This window comes from Puma concolor, chromosome B1 (assembly GCF_028749965.1).
Source record: "Puma concolor isolate L17-30 chromosome B1, mPumCon1.1.hap2, whole genome shotgun sequence".
In the NCBI taxonomy this organism is placed as follows: Eukaryota; Metazoa; Chordata; class Mammalia; order Carnivora; family Felidae; genus Puma; species Puma concolor.
Window position 1 is genome coordinate 42,386,286 of NC_141670.1, and position 19,899 is coordinate 42,406,184.

The 19,899-nt window shown below is 38.1% G+C and overlaps 1 protein-coding gene across 4 annotated transcripts in view; it reads left to right on the forward strand.

The window, feature by feature from the left end:
- The window catches only part of ZMAT4 (zinc finger matrin-type 4), a 356,120-nt gene that overhangs the window by 205,719 nt on the left and 130,502 nt on the right, over positions 1 to 19,899 (forward strand). For all 4 annotated transcript variants that reach the window (XM_086703632.1, XM_086703634.1, XM_086703636.1 and 1 more), the window contains exon 5: positions 13,352 to 13,579. In XM_086703632.1, coding sequence (XP_086559758.1) covers positions 13,352 to 13,579 — 228 coding nt within the window. The remainder of the gene's footprint in view (positions 1 to 13,351; positions 13,580 to 19,899) is intronic.

Sequence of the window (19,899 nt, forward strand, 5' to 3'; positions counted from 1 at the left end):
AAAATAAATAAACATTAAAAAAAAAAAGAACCCTAAAACTGTCTAGTCTATGAAATTGAGAAGGCACTTGTAAAGTAAGTATCTTACCTAAAATAATTGGTAGTAAGTGTCCCAGACTGTATTCTCATCCTTTGTAATATCTGTATTATTTAAACGTCAGTGTCAAAAGTCTTGTGTAACGTTCAGGTTGGTTGAATAATCAGATTTAATACGTATGAATTAATGGATTTCCCTTGAGTACAACAAATATCATATTTCTTTACATTTTATTTATTTATTTATTTATTTATTTATTTATTTATTTATTTATTTATTTATTTATTTACGTTTATTTATTTTTGAGAGACAGAGAGACACAGACATTGAATATGGGAGGAGCAGAGAGAGAGAGGGAAACAGACCAAAGTAGGCTCCTGGCTCTGAGCTGTCAGCACAGAGTCTGATGCAGGGCTGGAACCTACAAACCATGAGATCATGACCTGAGCCGAAGTCAGACACTTAACTGACTGAGCCACGCAGGCACCCCATATTTCTTTACCTTTTAAAAATCAGTGTAAATTACTTCTATCCTCTAGCCCTAAAGATAGGTTAGAAGACCCATCTTGGTCATTCTTTGGGGTGCTCTTTAGGGCCACACAAGGGCCTAGAGGCATGTGGACATCCTCAAAGAGATCTCAGCCTGTGGACTCTGGCTACTTTATGGTCATCCAGGATGCTGTTGTGTTCTGGGCCACAGGCTGTAGGTGAAGTCCCAGGGCTTCCTCAGAAGTGGATCTCACTTTCCTGTCTCCCTCTCAGGCCTGTCTCCCTCTCCTGTCTTCCTTCAGGTCAGTGACTTCCACTGATGGTTTCATCTCCTTTGTGCCAAGTGATGCTATGGAAAGGAAGGCCAAAACTCCATTATGAACATTTCTGGGGGATGTCCTGCCACCTGAGACACACTGCTTTTAATATGCCCAGGTCTTTAGCCATACCTGCAACCCTCTTTTCCCTTGCTCCTAACATGCCAGTTCATTTCCTGATATTAGTTAGGCACACACTTCTTTGACACACAGACCCCCTTGTTATTCAGATAGCCTGATGTGCCTTTGTTCATTCCATGCTTGGCATGGAAAAAACCAGACTTCAAGGCTTAGGCCTCATTTTGGAATGAAATGGAAAATACCTTTCATTTTTATGAAGTGAGTCCATAGGAATATAAGGCAATTAATTAATTTCTCAATAGGTTATTCTGTTATCTAACTTGTTATGTGACACTGACACCAAGCCAGTTTACTTACTTGAAAGCTTAGAAATATGACATTTTCTGTTTTCTTACTTTACTCTCAGCCTTCAGAGAGCCGGCTTCCCCTGTGTGGGTTTTCTAGTAATTGTCTGCTGAGCACACACATTGTTGAGTCTATAGCTTTAATTATGAATCCACCTAGGTTTTCAAGAGGACTTTGACCACTTTGAGGTATCACGAATTGCAGCCATTCTTATTGTGGGTGATACTGGCTAACGACACAGTCTGGGAGTTTTGAGTGTAATCATCTAAACTGAGAGTCTTCAGTCAGTCAACAACCTATGCATGGTTGTTGTCTACACCGCCTATTGAGGTTTCACAACCAAGAAGCAGAAGACTGGGATTGAAGGTGCACTCATGAATTCCCATGGTAATTATATCTTGATTAGTGTAAACTGCTAATGATTATCATCTTCATTTTGCTTTTCAGTCAACAGAGCTGATGAAATCTTAATACCTGGACCTTTCATTTTCAGTTAGTAAAACTCATATATCAAGAATGCTGCTGGACAGGGGAAGCAAGAACTAACTCTGGCAAAAATGGGAACATTTTACTTGCTCTTTCTTAACACAAAGGGGAGATCATTTTTAGTGAAAATGATTAAGAAAGATGTCCATAAGTCTGCTTAACCCTGATGATTTAATATTCAAGAGTTTTGCCTTAAAAAAATGTTATCTCATCCAGTGCCTAGGATGGAGAGTGAATTATACCTAGAAATTCATAGAATCCCGAGTTACCATCGTATTCATCTCTCTGTTTCCAGCAAGATTCCCTTTAAGTCTTAAGTCCCATCATCTGGCATGGTTTAAATGCTCTCCCTTTCACCACTGGGTATAAATAATGCTCTCGTTCTATAAACATTCCTCAGCTACCCACCCTATGGGCAGTAAATGTGTCTTAACATCATGCATCATGTTCTCTTAAGCTCCTTGTCTTCTAAAGGCCTACTGTTCAGGCTCAGTCTGTTTTTTCTTTTTAGCATCTTTGGAAGAACAGCTGGCCATCAGTCTAAATTCCACAATCCTCTATGTGTCTCATGTGTTATTAAGTAATGCTTCAGCTTCTCGTCTTCTGGCTAAGTAATCTTACATCCTTTAACCATTACTCATACACCTCTATTCTTTAAGCCACCTCTCTGGATCTTGCCTACACTTCCTGGCAATCTACAATCCATCCCATATGGCTTTGAAAGGATATTAGATTGCTGTGGTAACCACAAACTTATGACCAGATACATGAACCTCTCATGACGAGTAAGTGAGATTTCTGATTTCCTCTTTCCAAACACTCCCTTGTCTCATGTTCACCACGTTCCCAGTCTCTGTGAGGGCAGCCTCTGTATCTGCCTGGTAGAACTGATGTCAGTGTGGGACATGGGAAAACATGGAGTGGGAATTAGGAGATTTGGCTTACAGTCTTTGTTTTCTCTATGGCCAGGATGTCTAGGAACTAACTTTTATCAAGCAGGCACAACAAAGACATGAGTTTGAACCGTTACCCCATCTTATTTTAGGAAATATTCTCACTATAGTTAAAGTAACTCCGTCCTGAGTTGCCATGTGAATCTAGTTTAATTTTATTTCAAAACTTTTATTCTCTTTATATCTGTTGCCCCTTATGATTTTTTTTTTGAATAAATAGGCTTCTGAATGAGTGCAACTTAATATACTTGTTCTGTGAGTTAATTAAAAGTATTTCTATTCCAGATTTCAAGTTGCATGAGGGTTGGGGTGGTGTTGTATATTAATGTGGAACCTGATGCCAATGCAGAGTAGGATGAATGAAACATGAAAATACAGATGCCTTGTAAGATTGAAGTGAAAGTGAGGCCCATGCCAGATGCTGTCCCTCCAGACTGATGCTTCCCAACCCTGTCTACACACTAGAAGCACCTGCAAAGCTTTAAAACCAGCTGTTGCCAGCCCCACCCTCAGGGATTCTAATATAATTGGACTGGGGTGGGGCCTAGAGTCCATAAGCGTTCAATGTCTTACAGGTGGTTCTAACCCTTACCAGACTGAGAAACACTGATCCTAACCCAAGGCTTTCCAAATTTAGTTTGCTTATCAGTCATCCTAAGCTCTCCTAAATGTGGATTCTCATCTAGTGGTCCAGGGTGGGACTTGAGATTTGCATCTCCAATAAGCTGCCAGGTGATGTTGATGATCTTGGTCTGTGGAGCACTCTTGGGGTTGCAAATTTTTTTTTTCAACGTTTTTTATTTATTTTTGGGACAGAGAGAGACAGAGCATGAACGGGGGAGGGGTAGAGAGAGAGAGGGAGACACAGAATCGGAAGCAGGCTCCGGGCTCCGAGCCATCAGCCCAGAGCCCGACGCGGGGCTCGAACTCACGGACCGCGAGATCGTGACCTGGCTGAAGTCGGTCGCTTAACCGACTGCGCCACCCAGGCGCCCCTTGGGGTTGCAAATTTTAAGCAGCATCACCTTCATTAGCTGTTAATGCCACCCTTGTTCTAAAAATTCTTCAATAGAAATCATTTACATTCTCTCTCATGCACTCCCTTTTAACTGTGTCTGGATGGCAACAATGAAGTATGCAATTTGTGGTCAAGCCATAGTTAAATGAATGATTATGGATGATACGTCTAAATAATTCGGGCTCTAACTTGGCCTCTATTCCCCCAGAGACTAAATTAAGCTAATGATTTTCTAACATTGATTTTCAAAGTCTTATCTAGCCTAAAACCTCTTCTTTATTTGCAATCATCCCCTGCCCACCAACTTCATTGCTCAATATCTGAAGCAGTGGTATAAGGCAATGGTCTTTAAACTTATAGGGATTGGAGGACCTTCTTGCTTTAGCATTTGATGCTCTGGATTCTCTTGATCCAAGTGTTGGGAATACCTAACAAGAGAGAGAAGAGTGTCTCCATCTGTCTCAGAAGACCTCAAGAAGTTCTAGGGTTGCTTTGAAGTCTGATAGAGCTGACTTAGAATAGCATCAAACCTTCAGATGTAGCAGTTTCCAGTTTTCCAATAAAAGTACTTTATTTCTAGATTAAATCCAAAGAAATACATGCAAAATATATGCATAGCTAATATTCATATTCAGTTAGTTTTAAATATGAAGTAGAGGCAATTTTCTTAACTTGCAAACTGTGGATTTTTAAGGACAATCGACTTTTAGGGATATATGCTTAAGGTCGCTCAGCACAGAGGTGAAGTGGAGAAACCTGATTGGGGGAAGCATGCTGGTTGGGGGTGAAAAATAGATACATGCATTCTCTTCAGGGAACAATATCAGTACTGACTTCTCTGAAATTATTCCTAAGGGTTCAGCTTCCTTCAGCCCACACCAAAGGCTATCCTCTCTCTGTGTCTACCTCTGAACTTAGCCTATACTTTATCTGTGCTGTGCTTCTGGCACCAGTCGCTTTTCTCATCTTTGAATCCTCCATAAATATTCATAGGACATAAGACATGATCCAGGAAGCTGGCTCTCTAGTTGCATACCTGATGCTGGTGGATAAGGAAATCATTCCCATCCGTGAGCACAGGGTATGGATTAAGGGAAGCCGGGGATGGTGGCAGTGGAATGAAAGAATAGGAGCTAGGACCCGTCCTCAGGGTTCATCTCACCAGTCTCCAGCCTCTGGCAACACTGCCTGGGATCTGGGTGATGCCCTCCAGCTCCCCGCTCTAAGATGACATCTGCTGGCACAGGCATAGGGGTGCCAGTGAGTCAATGAGTCCCCACCAAGGAAACCCACTCTGCCCTCTGGGACTCTGCCTCTTGTCTCAGGTTCATGAGGAAAGACATTTTCAGCAGTGCCCACTTAGCAGGTCATTGATTCTTGTAAGCAATAAGAAAAGTATGTAGTAGGGTGATGTCATAACTCCTAGTATCCAAACAATAAGTATTTGTGTCATAATAACTCTGCCAGCATGTATTGAAGGAAAATTTAATATTTGCATTTCATCCTTAAATAGTCACATTCAGTAATGGGTGCATTTGCCTGTTGGACACAGCATAGCTTCTCAAACCTTTAGATTAGATTGGACATTGTTAACCTTTGTTTTTTGCTCCTCACAGGTTGGCTAGATAGATTGGAGGTGGACAGCAGTCTCTAAAAATCCAGGTTCACAGGAATATGAACTCATTCAAAGGGTGGTAGCATCCAATGTTGAGACTGTGAACTTCCTCAGGAGAGTGGTTGCCATGGTGTCTAATGGATATCTCTATGCTTTTCTTAGAATTTTAAGTAATCCTATGGTTTTCCTATATGTTGACTGCATCATCCAAGGGCACCTCTGCACAGAGTTTGGGAACTGTGGCCATAACCAAAGATTTTGATATTGAACTCAGAAAAAGCAAAGCACCTTTACTGAATGGTGTCTAAGTCTAAATGCTGTGAATGCATTATACCTACAATGCGACAGGTGTTTTTAAGATCAGTCTGAACTGGAAGGATGCCTTCCTACTAGCAGAATTTCCTAAAGTAAAATTCCTTTTCTCACACAGGTAGCTTTATGGGAATAAACTGCTGCCCTTATTCAACAAGGGTTTATTTAACACATACTATGTGCCCTACCTGTTTCTGGGTACGTGGGGTACAGTGGCAGACAAAACAGATAAAGATCCTGCCCTCATGGAGCCTACAGTCTATCCCCCTGTTTTCAACACACAGAAGAATGTGGTATATCGCAGACTTAGGATTCTTTTGTCAAACAACATGAGAAAATTATAAAAGGACTTTCATCTCCTCTAAAGTTCTGTTTAATGGCTTATTTTCAAAGATTAGGTTTCTGTAGGAAACAGGCATACTTAAGATATTTAGAACCCAATCAGTGACTGCAACTAGAGGGAATTATTCTATATTAATGAAAATCAATGATCTATGAATACTATAATAATGAAGACTCATGATATATGAATGTAGTGTGGATGAGGAAGCAGTTCCTGTTAATAGGCTGATTATAATTAGAGTTTTGATATAAAATTGAATTGGAATAATGGTTGTGATAAGCCATCCTCGCCTTTATTTCTTCTCAGGAAATGTTTATTGGCACATATTTTGGAACATGAAATGTTTTATAGTGTTCTTTAATTTCATCCATGGCATACAAGAAATGGCACATGGCTTTTCCTATCTTGCAGCCTTGGATAGAGGAGCTCACTTCCAAACATATATGAAAAGGAAGAGAGTTGCTTCATTTTATCTAAGTAATGAGAGTGATTTTGGGGATCTGCTATACAGTGGGAAAACGGCTTTTCCCTGTATCTTTTGGAGAAATACGAGAAACTGGGGCCTTTACATCATATTCTGACTGAGCCAGCTTTCTCCCAACCTGTTTTCCTCCAAATCAACGATAAATTAATAAATAAATCACCACAAATAAAATCTTCTGCAATTTAAGACCTGGTTATGGTGCCACACGTCCCCTAAGCAGTGTTTTCTCCACTTTGCACTAAAACAAGTTAGCATGAAATGTGGCCTATATGTAAGTTGTAAAATAAAAATGTTTTCCCTCTGCATCAAGGAGTGTATATCCACTAGTATAAAACAAATCACCGTAATCTGCAACTGACAAATAACCATTCCTAAGATCTTGATTTATAGCCTTCTAGTCTTTATATAGTTTTAAATATGTGGGTGTGTATAATTTAATAAGTAATTTGGTTTACACCCTACATATAAACACATCTTTGATTTACATTATATCCTAAGCATTTCTCCAGGTCACTAAATATTAATTTTTTTTCTAAAATGTGTTTTTGATTGCTGCATTGTATTTCAGAATGTAGATGCCCACAATTTATGTAATCTCTCCCCAAATACGAACATCTCACTTGTTTTTAACCCTGTAAAGTTTAACAAAATCATTCAATATTTAAAATTAGCTATCATGAGTCATCTAGGAAAAAGTGAAAATCTACCCAGGTGATTGTGCCTGAAATTAACTAGTCCTTTTCTTCTTTTATTGATCATGTTGGTTAAGCATGTACCATCTAGACAAGAGGCCCTGTCCTCTGGGAGAGATGCATAGAGAGATACGCTTTGAGCCTTGCCTTTGCCTGGTTTGCAGGAATTGAAGCATTTACCTGCAGAAGAGACTGGAAGACTGAGTTGTCCATCCACACTGACAGCTGTCTCCTCAGCCAGGCTGCTGAAAGGCCTAGGCACATTTAACTGTCAATAGCATTTGCAAAAACAAAACACTCTCCCCCCCCCACCCCACCCCCCGCCCTCAAACGGTGATACTAGCTGGAGGATTCCTACTGTTATTAATTTGATTTAGGGTGGGACAAAAAGAGAAAAAGGAAAGGCAGATGATCATAGGCACTGGGAATTGGAAAAAATTGTTTTAGGGAAAATGCATATTTCCAAATAATCCCTTCTGAGAACAGATGTTGAAGCCCAGGAAAAGTGTTCTGACTGTTTATTTGGCCTATTGCTCCCTCAGCATCATTGGAAACTAGTTGGCATTAAACTATGGTGCTGGTCTTTGACTCAAAAGATCTGGCCTTTGCCTTTGTCTTTGCCACTTATTAATTAGAGGACCCTGTAATAGCTGACTTATCTCCCTGAACTTAAAGCTACCTCATTGGTCAAACAGGATTTGGGGGCAGCTTAAAGAAGAAAATACATGGAACAGACAGAATGGAATAAACTGCATAAGGTCAAACAAACCTGAAGAATTAGTATTATGGATAAGAACACCTTAGGTGAGAAAGCCACATACTTTGGAAGAAGTAAATTCCAGAAAATATTTCAATAGCCTCCAAGTCCTTTGTGAGGATGGACTAAGTTTTGTTAGTCCTAAAGCCTAGAAAGCATCAGAAATGAATGAAAGAGGTAGAAAGGAAACGACAGGGGAGGAAGGAAGAGGAGAGTAACGGAGGAGAGAGAGAAGGGGATGCCAATGAAAGCTGCACATTTGGGGGTTGAAGAGCACCCTGTGCCGTGACCCAGAAGGCAGACAGGCAGGTAAGAATACCATTGCCTGCTGACTGTGTTATCCTCTTTTCTGGCTAAGGATACCCACATGGTGATCTGACAAGTAAAGCTTTGAGATCTGTTAATAAATTCTGTTTGGTTGGTTGAGAAAGCACCTGCTCTAATCTCCCAAGCAGTTACTTCCAAAATTTTTACTAATTGCTTTCTCCTGTATGATGTGAAATCAGGTGTGACCCCAGAAGCTAGAATGACGAACTCATTCCTGTTTGCCTGGAATCGTCCCTGTTTTAGCACTGGGAGTCCCACGTCCTGGGAACCTTCTCAGTTCCTGGCAAACTGGGATGGTTGGTACCATGCCAGAAACTTGGAGTGAGGGTTTAGATGCCATGTTAAATGAATCCAAGTAAATGGCTTCCTGTTTAAAAGTAAAATTTCCAGGATGATGTGCATAATTTGAACTCTCTAAAATGTACAGAAATAGGCCACCTTGGCAAACAGACAGAAGTTGGTTACAATACTAACTTCCGTTATATCCAATTGAAACCAAAAGACAGAGGAAGACCTGTGTGTCTCCACTTTGACAGGTTGCCTTTCTATAATTTAAGCTTCACCTCCCCACTCCCACTCAGAATCTTGCCAGTGATTCTCTAATACTTATATTTATATTGACTGGTACAGCACTCAAGCCCTAAATGATACAATTTAGAAGAGATAAGAAAACTCTTGGTCACCAGTACTTTATTCACTTCTAATACAAAGAGGATCCATCCATCCATTCATTTATTTAGCAAAAGGCATGGGATATACATTGCGCGAGTGCCACCAGGCAAGGTGCCGACTTATGGAGAGTCTGGTCGTATACAGTGTTACGTTACAGAGTGAGGAGGTGTGCTGAGAGAGGTGCACACAGGGTGCTTTGAAAATACTTTTGTCCTTAGATCAACTGTGGTTATTCTACCAGGATAAAAGCAAACATAGGAGAGAGATAGTATTCCAAACTATTACTCAGGACAACTTAGCCAACAGTCTGCAAATAGCTACTGAGAACTTGCTCTTTGACAAACATTATGCAAGACATAAAGGGGGTATTGAAAATGGCTTTCATGTCTGGTGATTCTTAGAAATCAAGTTTTGGAGACTGAGTTGTTTCAGTTGTCTCAAGCATTAGAACAAGTTGAGTTTATTTTAGTTACTCTGAACTGGCTACAGATCCTGATCTTCTGTTCAAAATACTGGGGGCTGAATGTGTTATGAGAGTAAGACTTTAACTATGTAATTAGGTCCATATACTATATATTATGTTTTAGCAGATCTAAGCACTCTATACTTAGAGACATTAATCATTCTATTGCAACATGTATGTATGTTTATATAAGTGATTATATATATATCATATATCGTGTATATTTATTTTTAAATTTACATTTATATTATATATAAATATATAAATTTATATATATTATAAATATCTTTATATATATAAAGATATATATATCTTTATATATAAAGATATAAATTTATATCTTCTGAATTCTTGTCATGTTTTAATAAAAAATGAATCATGGAGAAAAATTTGAACTTTAGAGGTTTTTTATTTTTTCTGAGTAGAAGCAAGGGACTACAGACCTGTATTGGAGAATACGGCACACACCAAAGTGTCAATTATTGATGTATAAGTGTTATGATCTAATTTCCCTTAGCCATGCACACACACGAGCGTGCACACACAACTAAGATTATAAGGCGCTGTTTAAGAAATGTACAATGAATTGCGTGGTTAGTAAGTGCTTTGAGTTTAGAGAAGGGAGAGCCACTTACTTGGGTTTCCAAGGCCTCACAGAGCAGAGGGAACCGAACAGCACCCTGCAAGGCAGTGGTTAGCCAGGAGGAGAGGAATGGTGGCCCAGGCTGGGGGGACTGCCAAAGTTAGGCGGTGCTGTGTCTCAGCAGCTCAATGTATATATGAGTTTCTGCTTGGGACAAGGGATCGGAATTGTTATTTAATTTTTGTAATATAAATGTATAACATTAGCTGCTATTTTGGAGAAACTTTTATATCTTGGCGAAATGGAGAAATTGATTAGGGGTTTAAAAAATGCCAAGTAATTATTATTTCCTTCTGCCTCATAGATAAAGATGTGGCATTTCAGTTACTGCCTACAAAATAATTGGCTTTATTGCTGTGGGATGTAGTATGTGATTTTCTTTTATGTGAAGATCTAGGAAGACTATTGTGTAGTCACTTTCAAACAAAATCTGGCAATATTTGTGTTAGTGATTCTCAACATTGGCTGTACTTTGGAAGCATGGATCAAGGTGGTGTGGGAAGGGGGCATTAAAGCCTCCTGCTTCCTGGCTCCTACCCAGAGATTCAGATATAATTGAACAGAATTGGTCTGGGGAACAGTCCGGACACAGAGATTTTTAAAGCTCCTGCTGAGTCTAATACTCGCCCAAGGTTGAAAGCTACTGGTTTTGATGAATGAACTGTTGGTTTTAAGTTGTACATAGAGGAGGTGAAGTCAGTATTTAGCTACATATTTTTGCAATTAGAATAAAAACATAAAGCATGAAATTTAAATAAAAATGAACTATACATCAACTAAAGTGTTTTGTTATAAACACGTTTTCAAGCCAAACCATAATCTTTACCCTATTTTGTATTCATTTTATTAGAATAACATACTTTTGGCAAAGAACTATGGGTGTTATGGTCCATGCTCACACATAGATTTAGCATTATGATCTGGAAACTGCTCTCTTCCCATATAACCTCGCTATTTGGCATTCAGTCAAAGCCATAAAAGAGAAAGAGCAAGCTTGTACAATTTTGTTCCATCCCCACACTATGGGCTTTAAAGAGATGGTGACCCTGAATTTTAACCTTGTGGAAACCAGAGACATCAGAGATTTGCCAAAGGTGACACAGCTCAGGGGGTGATGGAATCCAATCCAACCTTGATTTCTGACTTTGATCCCACACGGTTTCCACTCTCTCACGCTGCTGCCTTTTCTTGCCTTTACAGGAAATATAAACTGGGTTGGGATTGGTGAGGACAGTTGGTAATAGGAGCATAAGAAAAATTAAACTTTGCAGCGGTACACCAGGTAGTGGAATTATTAAGGAGGAGAAGCTATAATACAGATGCAGCGTTAACCTACTTTCTTGTTTGAGAGATAAGATTATCTTATTTGATGGATATTCTGTTGTGCATCACTCCTGCTGGAAAGTGGTATAAGAGGTATCAATAGATAAAATTGTCTCAGGTGTTTTTTTAGGGCCCAGTTTAGAGAAAAGTGAGTTATGCTTCAAGAATCAATGTTCATTCTGATCACAAGCATTTGATATGTTTTCCTTGCCATAAAAAAAAAAAATAGATATAAATCCTCAGAAATTGATAGGGTTGCAGGAAACTTTGGAAGCGAGATCCAATTTCCTTCTGAAAAGTGTGTAGAAGTCCTTTTACATACAGGTCAACTGAGTATTTGTAGCTTTAATAGCATTTCTAAGTCACAACAGAATGATACTGGGTAACAGCTGGTGTGGTATGGCCCACTTTTCAGCTTTATTTTCATATGGTGATTGATATATGACTGATCTGGTAATGAGGCCTTTAAGAGACATACTATTTCTCTAAGTCCCTATAGAAATAATACCATTAAGTTTCATCCAAGCTAGCTAAAACTTCCCCATCTGGTGAAATCTCTGGGTTGAGAAGAAAAGACTTTTTCAAGATATTGCCACAATACAGTCATTCCTTGAATCAAAATGTTATTTAGCAAGTATTTACTTGCATATTTGTTATTTAATCTGAAAAAAAAAGCCCACACGAAACTGATTTGAAAGGTTGGGGAGCTGATTAAGTATTATTTACTATTGAGGTTCCAGATTTTAGCTTTTCTTTGGAAGGGCCCTAATGTTCTTGGTTTTTCCAAGTCTACTCTACATTACAGGGGCAAAGAATGAACAGAAGGTACTGCTATATTGCATTATGACTAATGGGGCATATGAGAATTTAAATTTCTTTTTCTTCTGTAAAATATTTGGATTAGAACCTTTTTCCAAATTTAAATTAAATCCTATATAAAACAAAGATGACTGAGGTCTAGAAAAGTATCTAAATTTGCTTATTATAAAATTGCTTATTAAGAAGTATAAAAAGAGTCTTTAGAGGTATTGTGAGGAACATTGGCCTTGGAAATTAAGGATTTGATTTGGAGTCTTGCCTTCCCCATAACTATAAATGTTACTGTCAGTAAATCATGTGGCTTGTGCGAGGTCCATCAGGTGAGAAATAGGATAGCAATTCAAGTCATAGCTATTGGGAGGATGAAAGCACATTGTATGTTGTAATACAGAAGAAAGTTATTTTTACTTTCTGTTGGTAAACTCCTTCAAGTTAGGTTCTTTTTTTTTATTTCTGGACCAAAAATAACGGAAGGCTCACAATGGAATGTGTTAAGTTAATAGCTAGGGCTGTGCCATCTCAAGTGATATTATGCCTTTTCAGTTTAGATAAAGCAACATCTGCTCTATAGTGTTTGTCTTTTGGTCTTTTAAAACAATATTATACTTTCAACATCAATTTTAGCAGGTATGGATTGAAAATAACCCATCACAGTAAACAGAAGAAACTGACAATAAAATGAGCACGATTTTGTCAATTGGTACAGTCCTTGTAACTGAAAAGATCTACTTCTATCACTTGGGCAAGTCCTTTATGTATTGGTTATTTCTAGTTATAGCACACACATGTCGAATTCATTCATTCAAAATCTTTGAAGCCATAACTGTTCAACGTTTCCTCCAAGTTTTGGCTTCGATTTAATGGATCCCTCCCTTACCTCCAAGAGTTTATTTTTGAATATCTTTCTTTCTTCATAAGGATGGTCTTCTGAACGGTCAGATTTAAGCATAATAACGTGAGAAATCTGATCTCAATAAATTAGGAATTTTTGGTTGTATCCCAGCTTCAAAAATGGAGGCTGGCAAAGATCATTTTCCTGCTTTCAATAAACTCTGGATTTCGAGCTCTAGAATGAACATGAGACCCTTCCCCCTTCAGATATTGAAGACATGGGTACTCGTACTCAGTAATGGACTAACCTGGCCTGTGTGTCCCTCTGGTTGTTTTCCTTCACAGCAACACCCCTGAACTCACTGAAGCCTCCGAGGGTGGACACTGCTCCAGTGGTCACATCTCCCTATCAAAGAAGAGATTCAGACAGATACTGTGGGCTCTGTGCAGCCTGGTTTAACAATCCTCTGATGGCCCAGCAACATTATGATGGCAAGAAACACAAAAAGAACGCAGCAAGAGTTGCTCTATTAGAACAGCTTGGGACAACTCTGGATATGGGGGAACTAAGAGGTAAGAGAAACTCCTTCAATTTCTGCCACAGAACTGGGCTTTCAGAGAAAGATTGTGTTTTCACAAATTGCATTGATTTCTAAGGAAAAATCTAGGCTCATCTAAAAGGAATAGAAGGCAAAGGAAATGAGTAGAAAACTAGCTTAACTTTTGTAATCTCTTTCGTTTCAAAGTCTTTGTTATTTCCATATTTTTATTGACTGTTTTTCAGATTGAAGCCAACCATATATAAACCAGATTTTCTTCTTCTGCTTTAACTCTCTTTGCTAATGACTGCTTTTGTAGATGAGCCGTGTGAGAGAAGATGCTAAAAAGACCAAATAACATTATATTATTAACTATTGTGTTTTATGAATCCAACCCAAACAAAGCAACCTGTTGACTCTATTTCATAGCTTAAAATAAGCCCAAGTTCCTTTAATAGAAATATCTAGGAAGCTGAGGTAAGACAGTTCTACGTGCCACCATATGGCCAATACCCAGCTTCCCCACTGCACTTTGGCAGATGTTTTCTCAAGTGATGGAAAATATGCAACATTTGAAATTCACATAGGGTTTCACAGAAGCTGCTGAGTGGAGACTTGGGAACCACAGGATGAGGATCATTCCTGCGGGTTCTTTAGGAAGACAGTTACCAATTCATGGCACTTAATACATATCATCAACAACTATTTAAGCATTTTTGATCACCTAAACATTTTTGATCAATTGATGTTGGCAGTGTAGAGGTAGGACAGAATCACATACAATACTTTTTTCTGAGACAATACATTTTCTCAGAAAAATAATTTTGCAAAGGGTGCTATTAATACTGTACTCCAAGTGCTATATGGGTTAGGTGAACATTGATAGGCTGGCCAAGAATCATTGTTCCTAATAGCTCTAAAAACAAAATTTGCAGTTCAATTTTGAGAATTTTGAGAATGCAATCTGCGTTTAATCTGGAGCCTACAGTTCTCTCCCTAACTGGGCTATGAGCCTCCAAGAGAGATCACTGTAGTCAGGAAATGCCCTGGTACAATTCCAGAGCAGCTAAGTAGTGGGACTGAAGATCACGCTGTGTGAGCATAAAGAGGGCTGAGGGCGGGTCACTTCTGATTTTGTTGGTTGAGGAAGACTTCACCCAGGAAAGGGATTTGAGTGGGAAGTGGAAATGTGGGTAGAATTGCAGCAGGCTTTCCATGTGAGCAGATACCTATATGTATAGGCAAAGAGACAGGAAAACATAAGCTGTAGCTGGCAAATAAACACGTCATCATGGAAGGATCCTCTAATGCTATATAGATTTAGGATTGGAGATCCATTAGTACATCTATAGAGCTTGATTAGAGATGGATTTTTCCAAGATATGTAATTAAGAACGACAAACAAGAACAAACATGAAAAACACTTTATGTGGGGTGTGTTTTTAGCTATAGAAAAACAACATGGGGCTTCGTGTTTCAGAATGTTGGATAATTTCATCTCAGAGGCTTTTGAATTGTTGGTGTGCTATTGCCTTTTGGGGGGGGATTTCTTGTATCCTCAGTCTATGTCTTGTTAAAAAATACAGAAAGAGTCTCTTCATAGCTGAAGGCCTTCCCGAAACTCGCTGTTACTGGCAGATAACAAGTTGGTTCAGTGACTCCTTCACAGCAGGGCACTGAAGGAGAAAAATAGGGCTTTATTTATGTTTTGTGCCAGATATTATGACTTGTAGAAGAATTATTTCTAGAGCACATTCTTCTTGTCTATTTTGAATTATCAGTGCTGCATCTTTTATGTACAACCACATCTTAATGACTTGGGCGTCTGAATTCTGTAACATTTGAGCAGCTTGTCTTTTATATAGAAGACAAAAAGGGCTGCTCTTTGACTTGATAACTCACTGTGACTATGACTCAGTAGCACATGAGAGGAGATTAGCTTTGAATACAGTGTCCTTGAAACGAACCTTTCCACCCACCCCAGGTGACATCTTGATATATGTTTATTCAGACGTTAAATATTGCAAAAGCTTGAAGAATAAAGCATTGATGATAAACCATCACTTTTAAACACATGCATGCACACATGCACACACTCCAAACCCCTATTTCTGGAATACTGCCAATGCACTATCAATCAATTACTAAGGACAAAGCTACTAATTAGTAAATATAGGTATACCCATAGCTTTTTTAAAAGTGGTGTGATACAGCTAGCACACAATATGGCAGTGTTTCAAGCTTTCTCTCTTTCATAGAACTTCTCAGTTTTTAAAACACTACAACATTGACTTATTTATTAGGGTTTTCCTGATTTTCTGTCTTCCTCCCTACTCCTATAGATTGTTAGCAACTTGAAAGCAGGCATTTATGTCTGTTTTGATCAGTGATGTGTTCAAAATGCCTGGAATGATGACAGACACTTAGTAGGTTCGCAATCATTGCTGAATAAATAGAGGTAGCAAAAACTTAAAAAATCACCTAAAAGCCTACATTCTTAATCATTTTTACTTCTTTTTTAAAATGGGTTTTTAATTTATTTTGAGAAAGAGAATGCAAAAGAGCAGGGGAGGGGTGGAGAGAGAGAAAAAAAGAGATAGATAGATAGATAGATAGATAGATAGATAGATAGATAGATAGAAAGAGTGAGAATCACAAGCAGTCTCCACACTGTCAGCACAGAGCCCAATGCGGGGCTTGAACTCAAGAACTGCAAGGTTGTGACCTGAACCTAAATCAAGAGTCAGATCTTAACCAACTGAGCAACCCAGACACCCCAATAATCACTTTTACTTCTAAAAGGATCCTGACTGAATAAATTTTACAAGAAATTATTTATGATTTTTTTCTTCTAATTTTTAAAAATTTCACAGTATATTTTATATATACACAGTATTTATATAAAATATACTGTGAAATGCAGGTATATACTATATCTTCTTTTCCTCACAAAATGATCTTGGCACCATTATTGAAAATCTATTGATTGTGTGTGAGTCTCTTTGTATCTGAGCTATTGTGTTCCATTGATTTGTTTTTCTTTATGCCAGTATCACATTGTATTGATTCTTTTAGCATTATGAAAGTCTTGAAATCAGGTAATTCAAGCTTTCCAACTTTGTTTGTCTTTCTCAATATTGCTTGGCTGTTCTAAATCATTTGCTTCGCTACATAAATTTCAAAATCAGCTTTTCAATTTCTACACAGAAAGCTTATTGGAATATTGAATGGGACTGAATTTAATCTATAGATCAATTTGGGGATATTTGTTTAATTTCTTCACAATATTGAGTCTTCCAATCCATGGACATCTATACCTATTTATTTATGATTGTTTCAAGTTCTGTCAGCAACAGTCTATAGTTTTCAGTGTTAAAGGGTTAGCACATTATTTTAAAATTTTTCCTCAAGTATTTTCTATTAACACTTAATATAAATTATTTTTTGAAATTTTATTTTTATGTGTTGATTACTGATATAGAAAATGTAGTTGATTTTTCTACATTGATCTTGATTTCTGTAATCTACACGTAACTTTCCACCCATTATTTGTATATAATTTAATAGCACAGAAAATTACACCTTTTGTAATTTTTGGTATTCACATTATTTAGCCATTGAAAATTATAGAAGTGTGTTAGAATTCTTGCCTTCCTTTGCTTCAGGTAGGAAATCAAATTTTAAAAAAGAAAATTATTCTCATACATTAAGAAAGAATTTTAAACGGAATTGGCCTAAATGGTTATTAGTATGCATAACCTGGTTACTAACTCAACTTTAAAGTTATTTGTTTCAGAAAACAGATGTCTCTACTTCCGAGTTTTAACTTAAGAACAATAGTCATCTTTTTCTGAATATGGAGTCCAATGTAAAAAACAAAAGAAGTCACTGAATTATGAAATTATAAAATTCAAAGATCACAAAACACTTCAGAGGATTTTATAGTTTAAATTCTTCTTGCTAGCATAAAACACAGATATTAGGTAGTTTCTTATTTGGAAATAGTGGACAGTAATTAGGTGGACATAGAATATACATTTTGCAGATCTCTATCATTCATTCTTTTAAAAGTTGTAGAATGGAAAAACGCAGTTATTTCAGTGTCTCAGAGGAAACTAGAAATCTGGTGTGATTCTCCTCTGAAGACACAGAGCAAAGGAACTCATTTGAAAATTTAATAATGTTTCCGAGCATTATGAGCAGATAGTATTGGGAAGGACATCAAACATCATCAAATTATACTCTTTTGTGTGTGTATTGTTTTAATAGAGCAGCGTTCAGAGAAGTGACTTGACTGTTTCCCTTCTAAGTTATGGCTAGACCCACAACTCCCGATTCTGTGCACACCAATTTCTAGTGACTCATCATTGACTAACTAGAACTCTTAATAATTAACTTAAAAAAACAGTTGAGTTTGGGGGCTTATCTATTTTTAAATGCATGAAACTTGCTTAGAACTCAAGTACAGAATGGGCACTGTCAACTCTCAGTTTTCTGGGAATGAATCACTTACAAAATGCCTTATATAGCTTTAATAAAGGAGTTTTCCCCACATTCAGAACACTATCTCAGCTGGAGTGAATATAGAAAGGCAAAGAAATCATATTTACTATTCACAGGGGCCTGGTATTGGAAAGCAAAGTTCTGTGAAGAGAAAACATACTCCCAGAGAGGTCACTAGAATTTATTACTCTCTGTATAATGCAGCTTCTGCCTTTATTAGTGGGAATGGAGATTAATTTCCAAGGGATACAAGAAGCTTATATATGACTTCAAAGCATTAAAGTAGTATGTGAATCCGAAAGAGCAGACCTACCTCAAAATAAGCAGACCACTGGAGTGAGAGACTTTTACTCTTTGAGTTACTTCTGCTCTGGTCTTTTGGGTGATAATGGGTTGTCTATCTCAGATTTTGTCCCACTTAATCTTCCTTTGGCTTTTGCTCATAGCTCAGATAATAGATAGCCTAGTCACCTCATTCAGTGGCACTCCTCTACCTTCAGTTACCTAAGATACCTGTGCAGGGGGACTTGGGTACTGGGTCTGCTCCAAAGTCTGTTCCAGTGGAAAGAAAGGCATGCTAGGTAAATAAATAAATAAATAAATAAATAAATAAATAAATAAATAGTTTTCAAAGGCAACCAGTACAACTATTGCCATTGTAAAAATTATCTCAAAGTATAAAGGCCTAAATCAGCAATAGATTTTTATTCTATCTCTCTGTTTCTGTGGGGGGACTTTAGGAGTGGCTTGGCTCGGTGATTCCAGAAAATGTAAAAAGTTGAATGAAAGAAGAAAGAAAAGGTGACTCACTCATATGTTTGCAGGAGGCCTCAGTTTTTCTCCTTGTGGTCCTTTCCCAGTGTTTAACATACTTCTGTTATGGTGGCTGGCTTCCCACAGAGTGAGCCCTTCCTGAAACAGATCAGGTGGAATGCTTGAGGGTCACATAGCATCACCTGCAACACATTCTGTTATGACATTCTGTCATTTTTTTAAAAAACTAAAATCTAACAGAGATTTCTGCCTATCCTCATGAGAACCAAACCAACAGCAAATAGTCTGTCTGTGATCCTCTGCCCAAGGTCTGGGTCTGGCCTGATGGGTGTCATGGCCAGACATCTGAGGTTTGCTTGAGAATATCCATATTAGTTTTAAACAATCATTTTTTCATCCAACAACCATAATCCCTTTGTGCTTGGCCAATCCAATATGCCTAAGGGATTCCAAAGATTTGGGGACCAAATTAATTGGAGTTAACAACTTGATTGTAGGCTCCCAATCCCCACATGAGTTCATAGAAACAGAAGTTCCAATCAGATGATGAGGTCAAGTTTTTAGGAACAAAAAGCTTGTTATATGTTATTGCTTGGTTTCCTCTCTGACTCATTCACTCATTTATTCTTCATTTTTCGATTTATCTACTAATATTGAACTCCTACCTAATACCAGGCACAGAGTGTTGGAGATACTACAGTGAATGAAAGAAAAAGGTCCTTTTCTTGGGAAGAAGACAGAAAATAAAGAAGCAAAACATTTTTAGCCTATGGCAAATGCTAAAGGGAAAAAAAGTGGGGCGATATAATAAATAATGAAATAGGAGATAGGTTCTTTAATGGGATGGTTAGTGACAGCCTTTCAGAGAAGCTGACCTATTGAACTGTGACCTGACTGAGGAGGAGGATCCAGACATGAAGCACCTGCTCATTCTTTGCAGAGGTACTAGCAAGTGCAAAGGGCCCTGTGTAGGGGGAAAGGGTGTGGCACATCTGAGGACTGATGGCAGGCAGAGTGCCTGAAGCTACTAAGAAGGGTAAACAGTGAGATTGGATTTAGCTAGAGTCACACTGTGCA